Raw genomic sequence first — 10,301 nt, 5'->3', positions numbered from 1 at the left:
ATCACAAAATACTGTACTAACCTAGAACGGTTTTATTTCCAACATTTTCCACACTTTATTTTCAGCAAAGTGTCAGTGGGGGTTGCCGGTGGGGGGCGGGGGGGTTTGAAGCATAGCCTAATGATCAATGTGTCTACAGATATTGGGACTAAACTGGGAAATTGTCATAGCCCTTCTCGGCCCTCGTCTTCCCTGTACCAACTAATGTTTTTAGGATCTGGTCGCATGAGAGCAGGAAAAGTGGAGGGAGGGGTGGTTAATGGTTAAAAAGAATTCCACTGCCAAAATGAGGAGAGGCCAGCTGAGAGACGGGAGATGGGTACAGAATAAGGGTATTGTGTACACGCGTCTAACAGTGTAGTGTAACAGTAATTTACAAGTGAAATAAAATGCAAAACAAAAATAAAGTTAATATTAAAAAAAAAAAACTTTTAAACTGGAAACTCACCAGAGCTAAAGATGTAAACATTTTGTTACGGTCAAAGTTTCATTGTAATAATCATGATGATGAAAAATTATGGACAAATGATTTTTAAATAAAAGGACCAAGATTCTCATTGACATTCCAAACTGAGCTCACTTTATTTGTCTGTTCACAACCACCATTACTTCTGTCTTCACTGAAAACAAATTGTCTAAAAGTCAATTGCATTGATGCAATGGAGGTCTTTGTGACAGGTAGTTCCAGTATGTTAAAGGTGCTACAGAGAAATGCACAATTCAGTCAGTGTTTACATTATGGCCCTGTGAGTCAGTGCCATAATGCAGTAGTAATCAGCCCTGAACAAACACACTGGGCCATTGAGAACAGTAATGTAATTCAGTGAATCACTACAGATGTGTAGCCTTGGACAAATTTGCATGATGCAGGCGTATCCAGTGGAGTATCCTTACTGGTAATGCATTACATCCCTTTACAGTGCTTGGCATCTACAAGGTAGGTGCAACTTCATAGTATTGTCCTCCAAACATTGCTGACACAGTGCTGTGACTACTGGTGCAACAATATTTTTCACTAGGCATTCAGCTTGTACAACATGTGGCCCAGTCTCACCTCATACAAAAAATTAAGAAATTGCCTTTTTTCTGTTTCCCAGACCAACCTGAACAGTACTGTACATTGTGTGTCTAGATTTGATAAATGCATTTTTGGAAGGTAAATGATGACATCAGTTTGTTCTCTGCTGTTACAACATCCATCAGTGTTGTAATACTGAACACACCACAGTTTGCTGTAGTTACACCACTGCCACCAAGTGTCTGAATTCATATTGAGATGTCTCACGGTTGTAATGCATGCATAGATGACCATTATCTTTATACATTTAGAGTAAACTTTCGGTAAAATTTTCAGCTTTTTCTAACCTTGATATAATTGATAGATCACTTTGAAGATTAGACACTCTCAGCTCACTCCTGCCCTTGCTTTATCCTGTGCCAGGGAGAGAAGCCCTTGCAGTTGCTCCTCCAATGGTGATGCGTCACTGTCGTTACGGATTACCCAATCAAAATGTACTCCGTGGTCCAGCCCACACTCAGACTCTGCATCATCTATTCCTAGAAAGAGGGAGGAAAGGCGAGTGTGAAATCTATTGTTTTCAGCCATGCATCACCACAGAAGACTTGCTGTTGATGTTTTGGCACTTTCTTCTCCCAACAACAGATCATACATTGGCTTTCCCTGCCCTACTCCAAACCTCATACATCCAGGATCTGAATTCTGCTCCAAGCATTGACCATAATGAAAAACATATTTTTATGCCTGCAAGTACTTTTGTGATACTTTACTGTGTGGATGGTGCAATGAAAATAAAAATTAAATACACAGTATGTCTGCAGGCAGACTGAGCATCCCTTAAAACTAATAAAATGTATCATTGTTCTGCATAATGTAGTGTCGCCTTTGATCCATGTAAACTCTGACAGGGATAAGAAATAGAAAAATCCATAGACCAGAGATTCTAAACCTTTGGCCTATGGACCCCCAAGAAATCCCTGTATGGGCTTCAGGGGGGTCCGTGTACCCAGCACAAAAATTAATCTTTTTTAGCGTATAATAGTTTCCAGGTGATAGCTATTAAAGAAAGCATACCTCTTCGTCAGGTCACAATGAATTTTAACATAAATTAAGTCTTTTCAAGTGTTTATTGTAACTTTTCATTCCATTAATACTTGTGGATGTTTGATGTTAGATAAGCATGAGGAAACAATGTATTTACAGTGAAATATAAAGAAATCAAAGTTATTATGTGACCAGTAGCTGATTTCACAAACCCACAGATTTAATGAAAACCATGCCACAGATACATTTCATACAGATAGCTGGCCTAAGCTTATTAATTCCATTTTTGTGCATTAGTTACTGCTTTCCATACAAATTACATTACAGTATTTGTGTGTATGTGTGTATGTGCATTTTTCCAAGGAGAGAGTCCCACAGTTTTCATCACATTCTCAGAGAGGTCTGTGACTCAGAAAGGTTAAGAACCTCTGGGTTAGGCAAAGGTGAAAAACAGATAAAAGAGGAAGAGTGAAAATGGGAGGGCATAGATGCTCAGTGTACTGGTGTGCGCACACGCGTGTGAGCGAGCGGGCGTGCACGCTGTGCAACACATTCTGTATGCCACATACCTGGTGTAAATTCCCAGCCTCTGTCTCTCCTGGTGTCCTCTGATGCTTCAACCCGAACACAGCGGCTCTGGCTTGGATACTCCCTCCAAAACCACTGCAGGTCTGACAGACGTCGAGCGTCACTCACAATCTGGCCCACACAGACAGACAGATGTACATTACATTACATCACATTCATTTAGCAGATGCTCTTATCCAGAGTGACTTCCAGCACAAGAGAAGTACAGCTGAGAGAAGTGAGTGACTGAAATGGATCAACCTACAGTAACTGAATTTAGGAACCACAAGGAATAAGGCCTTGCTTACTCACCCACACCGGGTGTGTAGCACCGCTGGTCACCAGGCGGCAGAAGAACCCAGGGTCCTGCGTCCTCCGTCTCTCACCCCACGCAATCATGTCTGCCCGGTACTGTTCCTTATACTGGCCCGAGCCCAGCAGCTCTTCATAATCCAGCCCCCGTTCCTGAGATGAGAACTACAGTCACTACAGAACGAGCAGCCTCATTTGATTCGTAATGGGACTGGGGAAGGGTTTGAATCTGTTTGATCCAGTGGAAGTGGTAAAGAGGCACGTGACTGGTTAAACGTGAGAGGAAGGATGCTACAGCTGAGCTATATCAGTCTGAAGGTAAAAGGATGTGATGACACCAGTCTAGCAGAATTAATGGGGTCTGCCTAGGTAAATGCCCGTGTCCCAAATGCGGTGTTATCGGCTTCCGTAGTCGCTTGCTCCTCGAAACATTTTAGCTAGCAAAGTAGATCATATCTTGAAAAACTTTAGGCACTGCTACTACTTACACAGAACTGACAACCCATTGGATTTATTGCGAATATACAGAATCTCTGCTTACTCACCCGTGCATACTGCTCCTTGAGCGGGGCAGACAGACGCAGGACGCAACATACTTCAGAACCCAGCCTGACGAATAGATGCAATGGACATGGTACGTCTTAAAAACAAGCCAATACTTTCCATTATGTACTGTGGCTGTATAGCTACCGAGGTACCTAGCACAGCTAGACTAGCTATAGAAGTTCTCAGTCGTGTACATCTCTCTCACCTTTTGTGAATCAGGTCTGTAATGTAATCTTTCCCGGATTTCCGCTTCCCGCTGAATAAAAGTATGAGTTTTGGCGTATCCGTCACCATCGCTGCCATCTGCTATCGTTTCAGCTAAACCTCATTCAAGTTTTAAACTGATAGGAAACATAATATCGCAACATTGCAACGCCGAATCACACCACGCATACTGGATTTACCGTAAAACGCACAGTACGTATTGCCACATACGTCTATTGAGCATGTTTTGGCCTTGCTGCGCCTAGAAAAGAAACAAATGTATTTACATTTAAATTAATAACGTGTCACGCTCAAATTCTGTAATTGTGGATAATGTAATTTGCACATTCGTGGTGAAGAATATGACACTAAAGTTGACAGTTTCCCTAACCACTATCTACCAGGTTATACGGCGACATCGGAAGATCGTCATGCCATGGACTTCAGTAGCCGAATGTGAATATAGGGGGGGAGTTTTTCTAAGGTTCCAAAGTATACATTATAATAAGCGAAAACACCACAATAAATGGCATAAAACTCATACTTTAAACCTTTAATGGTACGAAAATATCATATTTAGTGTTACATAACAAACTAAATTACAATTACTCCCCCAATGCACTGGTTCAAATATAACAAATATCCCTTTACTTTAGGTGTAAATGAACCCGTCCAAGATTTCTAAGGATGTGGGGGAGTCCAGTTAGACTACCAAAAATAAGGGTACGTGATACTGGTAAAAGTTAAATAATTTATGATATCGAACATAAAGTGTGTAATGTGTATAATTATTTAATGGTTATGTGTGCTCATAAATCTCTAGAAAATTAAGTGCTGTAATACATGTGCAAAGAATCCCCCCTTTGTGATAAACCAGACTCGATTTTGTAATGTAGGGTTCCTCACCAAGCGGTGTGAATGAACTCGGGGCCCGCGTGTGTAGAAGCTATGAATGGAACTAATGTAACATCAATATACATTTTCATGACAGAATTGTATTTATTTGACCGATTGACTGATGCTGAAAATAGTTCTCATTTTTACAAATCAATGAAAATATACATTTTTTTTTTTTGCTTAAGCAAAACGATGTTGACATAAAATGAACGTGTAGGTTCAGGACAGATACACAATACTGCAGACACATCAATACACTGTCTTACAACAAAGTTACACAAAGTTAATTAAACTCAGTTTAACGTACAGCAGTTCCGGTGTAATTGGGTTTAGTGAATTCCACTTCATTGTTGGGTTTTCAACTAATCATGGATCACTGTTCGTGTTGTACGATAAACGAGAAGGAAAGATTTGCTTTTTAAATTGTATTTGTATATTGGCATGATTTTTATTTATGACACACGTTTTTCTGTGTATCATCATGAATATTCACACTCTTGCCAGAGGGAGAGTTCAGAACAGGTCGTTGTCAGACTTCCGGGTCTGTCCTGCCCCTGGTCGTAGTCGACTCCGCCCTCCATACAAACACGGAAGCTTTCGATTGGCCCGCATCACCACGACGACGTTGCAGGAGTCTGGCTTCCGCACCACTTCACACCAGTCTGGATAATCTACCGGCAGGGAGTTACTGGGGGTGGAAGTCAGAGACGGGCAGCTGTTATGCAAATATACCGGTAGGAGTATATGGTTTAGTGGATTATTAGTGTAGATGCAGGGAAATTTCAGAGCGGTAGAGGATTGATACTACCAGGTCAGATGTGCATGTCAGGGCATCCTGTTACTGCCTTTAGAGAGGCCTTTTCAAAGTGAGCAATGAAAGTAAAATTTGATAAGAGAAACAGTGAGAGTGACAGGGGGAGAACAAGAGTGAAGGAAAGTATAACTCAGAGAGGGGCCCCTGCATAAGTGGAACATTGCAGCATGTTAGGCAGCGCAGAGGGAAAAGAAGAGGTGGGAAAGACATTACAAGGTGTGGGACTGAGTGGCACGTTGTTAGCGTGCAACTCGTGATAGTGCTAGTGTGCGACTGACAGACTCACAGCTCGCAGCAGCCCACACCGAATGGTTCCATGCAGATGCACTGATAGCAGTCCCGAGTCAGCCAGCTCTCCCCCACCTCGAACACCTGGCCCTGGTGCGCACAGCTTGCTACACAGCCAAATCCATACAACATGCAGTCATACAGAGAAATATGAGGCACAATATAGCAGGTCAATCAAAGCAGAAAAACGCAGGCTCACTTACACACACACACACACACATATTCACTGTCCACACCTCCATTCATGACCTTGGATTAAGTGGAACTGCATCTGATGGATACATACGCTTCTGCCCATAATGCATAATATGATGTAATATGAGCTAATGATAATAATTTCTTTTTTTAATCAATGCTCATTCCTAGTACTTAACAATTATCTGGACATAATTTCTCCCCTTCATTTAGCTTGTTTGATTACAATAGAACAGTCACTATACATGTCAAAATGTTTTTTTTTTTTTTTTTGAAAATGTAATATCAAGTACAGTATATTTCACAACAGGCTATCCTCCTAATAAAACTATTAAATATGAATATCCAGCATCTGAGCATGTGAAGATGCTGCATTGCTCTGTAAAGACTGCTGAACAATGACAGCTGGGTCAGCTCCTACCTTTTCCATCGAAGTAGCATTCCCCACTGCTGTAGACTGAGAGACAGGGCAGGACTGCGCTCAGCATGTAGAATGCCGCCACAAGCACAAGACTCTCTCCTCGCATCCTCCGCATGTCTTCCTGTAAGACCACGAGAAGTCTTCTCTAAGGTTCTGTGTATGTGTGCGTGGATGTGTGTGTGTGTGCGTGCGTGAGTGTGTGTGTGCGTGCATATCTCTGTCCTGTTTTCTGCCTGTAGTCTTGCTTGTAATTTCCCTTGGTTCTTCGTTGTCTTTATATCTGTATAAACTATCACAGTAGGTTGTATTTATGTAACTTTTTTTCCTGAGGCAACAAATCTGTACAGATTGTGGCTTTTAATGTATTCTTCCTTAGCTGTTCTCTACTGTACCATGTGTTCTACCTTAGCTGATTTTTCTGCTTTAGCCATAAAAACTAAAGTACCAACAGGTTTTTACATATTGACATCCTTATAAGGACAAAATAAAAGCTAAATCTTTGGTTCTAGAAATTCCAGCATACATTGGTTAAGATACATCAAACAATATGAAACTGTAGTGATTTAGAGGGTTAGTGTTTGAAGTCTCTCTGCTCTTGCTCTACACTCTCAGTACACTGCGTCACTCCAGTACTCCACTACACTGGGACAGTAGTTAATGAAGTACACATTTCCAGTCTTTCTCATGATGATTTTTTCCCCTTCTTTTCCTACTTCCATACCTCTGTCTGTGTTCTCTTTCCCGTCAGTGTCCACTTCTTGCCCTGTTTCTCTCCTCTTCACTCGGAGCTTTTGACTTGCGCTATGACATCGTGTACAACCACAGATATTTATACCTTCATCTTCCTCTCTCACACATGCTCTCTCTCTCTCTCTCTCTCTTTCTTTCTCTATCAGTCTCTCTTGTTCTGTCTTGGAGGGCGGGGAAGAATTGTATGTCTGTCTTTTTCACTCCTTTCAATCTTTCTAAATTGTATTAATGGAATTAACTGAATTAGTATCTCTTGGTCTCCCACATAGAGCAATATTTACCCTCATCATGTCTTTTTGTAGTGATTGTTGCTGTACATACAGTGTGCCAGTGTAGATAAGATTTTAACCACAGCACTGTTGCATACATTGTCAGCCAATTGCTCTGTTCATTATTTATTTTACAGGATAGCTTGCCATGGCCTGATTCAGTCTTTGAAATGTCTTTTGGGGGGTTCCAAATCTATTATGAAACCACAGATTGTGAATCAGTTTGATTGTGTATAATCCCCATGCAATAATTCTCTATCACTAAATCAGTTGGTGTTCAACAAACTCATCTAAATCACCAATAGTAAATATGAAAAATGAATATATCTGTATATACTGTATATCTATATACATAAACACCTTTGATTAAGCATCTGAACAGTGTCAGTGAGTCAGTCCTGAAGGAGGGCTGTGACCTTGTCTCATTACTGCTCTGTCTGTTACATGGTCAGTATTGGTTAATGATGCAAAGGTCACATAACAGTTTCAGGGAATATGACATTTTATGTCATTTGGCATGCCTTGGAAATCGTATATTGATTTTCTTTCTCTTAAAGTCTCTGAATGGTAAAATTAGGTTTCTGTGTGTACACAGACACGCACTTTATCTTGGTGAGCAGTGTTGATTATCTCAGGGGTTTTCTTCACTACAGAAGCTTGTTTGTACGTGCTGTCCTGTACATGCTGATAAAGCATGGGGAGATGCTCAAAGAAACACAACACCATAAACTGGCCAAACACACTCACAAAGCAAGGCCGTATTGTATAGAGTGCAGGTGCTTTTTTACTGCTCAAGGCCAGAGCCATTGATTGTAGCGCCCTCTGGTGTTGGTAAATAACACAACATACCAACTGTAGGAGGATATTTCCATTGTAGCAGTTTGGTCCAGAAGAAATTACCATCACTGGTCCAGGATGCTTTGACATATTTAAACACCTTTGCATCTCGGTCCAGTTTGATTGCCTTGGTCAAGGCTCTAACACTGAATGCACCTTTTCTGCACAAATCCACCACCCTTCAGTTTTGCCTATTCAAATGGATAATATTCATCAAACTTTCATTCAGACCTTCCAAAAAGCTTTTTGTAAAATGTTGTAGTTTATGCATTTGTGAAATCTGTGTGTTCAAAGTGTATTAATACATGTCTACCGAAGCAGTTTAAACTGCTAATTTATTTAATGAGTCATCATTACGTATCCATTGGTCAAGCTTGTTCTTCTGAAATGGATGGGTTGTAAGTAATAATGTATTAGGATTTCTGTATATATACATCCAAAGAAAATCAACTTTTAAGGTTGAGTAACTTCTTTTGTCATGGCCTATTCAAGATCCTGGAGACAATTTCATTAAAAACCTGTTAATACATTTAGTCAACATAGCACCTTCATAATGATTACATTTAATTTAATGAAAAATGTATAAACTGACATTAAATGAAAATTAACATGTATGTGAGCATCCTTTTGGCATAAGCAACGTCCATTTTTATAAGTGCTGAAAGTTGCAAAAAGTATATCACTGGATGTACTGTGTAGCAGTCATGTAAAAGCACAGGCCGCTCCAACGCAAAAATAGATTATTACGTGTATTTCTTTGAAAAATGTGTAATACAGCCTCCAGATATTGGTCCTCCGGTTGTGCTCTCTCAAATGAATTTGTAATCAGGAGTTATTAAGTCATAGTGCTACAGGGTGATGTGGCGTGCCCTCAGCTTCACATGTGGTTCATGCACGTGTTTGCATATAAACTGGGGATAGCAATTCTTAAGTGTTGAAACTGCAAACAGGGTTGAAGGTTTCTAACATGGTTAAGTACCATAAGGTTGGCATTTAAATTCTCTTTCATGTGCTTAACCATGTTTTTATTGGTTTGCGTGACACTTCAATGAAAGGTGATAGGCAGGGTATGCTATGTTAAAGTGAAATGCAGCATAGTAGTTATGGTTGTGAAGCATCACAATGTGCAGCCTCTTACAGCCCAGCTTTATTTCAGCATCTTCAGTACTATTTTGCTTGGCAGAAATTGATGGCAGCAGCACCTGTTTTTTGGCTTTCATTGAGGGTGGCGGGGAGTAAGTTACACTTATCCACATGCACCTTATGTGAGAGTGGCTGAAAAACCTGGAGTTGGAGCCAGAGCTTCTGCCACTTCCATCTGTACAGATTTTCAGCGAAGTGTATTCACCAGTGCATTATAAACTTAACCAGATATGCTGGTTTGCAGTAATGAGCATTTCTCTTTTAAATAATGTGACTTTTTTAGTCACAGCACTGTTCTCAGAACCTGATCTTCTGCAGCACATTAAAACTGAATAGTCCTGTGAATACTATGAACACACAAACCTACAGCTTAACATAGTCACCCAGCAAGCACCATGAAACAATGACTTACAAAAGGGGGCAATTATATGGATCTTTTAAAATTTTATTATAATCCTGATATTAATCAAGCATGACTAAGGCAATACTAATTCATATGCAGTTTTATAAATAGAAATAGTTGTCGAAGCCATATCCTTTTGGCTTCACATGGTAGGTCAGTTGATAGAACTAAGCATATTTTTATTGTTACTTATCACTTACGCCACTCTGGCACAGAGATAATAACAAGATATTTCAGCAGCAAGTATTAAACATACAGAGAAGTAGAAAATCGTACTTTATGCCATCTTCTATTTTGGGACATTCAGTGCAACGTCATCAAACACATGTGTTATGACAGATAGCTGTTATTCTCGTAGCAGGAGAGTTATGTCACAATCATAACAGAGTATGACTCCTGTAGCTCAAAGCTGTCGGTGTTGCTTTGCCATCAGTGCAGAACATGCCCAAGGTCTGTAGGAATATGTCTGATATTTAGTTGACGTGTTAACCTGGAGAACAACCGAATATCAAACATATCACACAGCTCTTGGTCTAGAAGAAGCCCCATTGGTCTGTCGTGTGTACCTGCAATTGAAGCAAAACACATCCTTT

The 10,301-nt window shown here is 40.3% G+C and overlaps 2 protein-coding genes across 2 annotated transcripts; both read right to left on the bottom strand.

Annotated features, from left to right (window-relative positions):
• Positions 1-650: 650 nt before the first annotated feature.
• On the bottom strand, positions 651-4,114 carry pmvk (phosphomevalonate kinase). Its single transcript, XM_036539607.1, has 5 exons — positions 3,693-4,114; positions 3,487-3,550; positions 2,942-3,094; positions 2,632-2,761; positions 651-1,557 (listed from the first exon to the last, which is right to left on the bottom strand). Exons 1-5 carry the CDS (start codon positions 3,788-3,790, stop codon positions 1,406-1,408), a joined length of 597 nt encoding a protein of 198 aa, XP_036395500.1. The 5' UTR covers positions 3,791-4,114; the 3' UTR covers positions 651-1,405.
• A 987-nt stretch (positions 4,115-5,101) lies between these two features.
• On the bottom strand, positions 5,102-6,421 carry LOC118784442 (prostate-associated microseminoprotein-like). Its single transcript, XM_036538677.1, has 3 exons — positions 6,307-6,421; positions 5,689-5,797; positions 5,102-5,276 (listed from the first exon to the last, which is right to left on the bottom strand). The coding sequence occupies exons 1-3, from the start codon at positions 6,419-6,421 to the stop codon at positions 5,102-5,104; spliced, it is 399 nt and encodes a 132-aa protein (XP_036394570.1).
• Positions 6,422-10,301: the final 3,880 nt, after the last annotated feature.

Source organism: Megalops cyprinoides, chromosome 10, assembly GCF_013368585.1.
Source record: "Megalops cyprinoides isolate fMegCyp1 chromosome 10, fMegCyp1.pri, whole genome shotgun sequence".
Taxonomy (NCBI): Eukaryota; Metazoa; Chordata; class Actinopteri; order Elopiformes; family Megalopidae; genus Megalops; species Megalops cyprinoides.
This window is presented reverse-complemented; position numbering and strand designations above follow the sequence as displayed.

Bases quoted from the DNA above. Each gene is read 5' to 3' on its own strand.
- pmvk (XM_036539607.1), bottom strand. From the start codon at position 3,790: ATGGCAGCGATGGTGACGGATACGCCAAAACTCATACTTTTATTCAGC. The intron at 3,095-3,486 runs GTGAGTAAGCAG...TTCTCATCTCAG, and splicing joins TCAAGGAGCAGTATGCACGG to GAACGGGGGCTGGATTATGA. The intron at 1,558-2,631 runs GTATGTGGCATA...CCCTCTTTCTAG, and splicing joins AGGCTGGGAATTTACACCAG to GAATAGATGATGCAGAGTCT.
- LOC118784442 (XM_036538677.1), bottom strand. From the start codon at position 6,421: ATGCGGAGGATGCGAGGAGAGAGTCTTGTGCTTGTGGCGGCATTCTAC. The intron at 5,798-6,306 runs GTAGGAGCTGAC...TTGGCTGTGTAG, and splicing joins ATGCTACTTCGATGGAAAAG to CAAGCTGTGCGCACCAGGGC. The intron at 5,277-5,688 runs GTGAGTCTGTCA...TTCCACCCCCAG, and splicing joins GGTGTGGGCTGCTGCGAGCT to TAACTCCCTGCCGGTAGATT.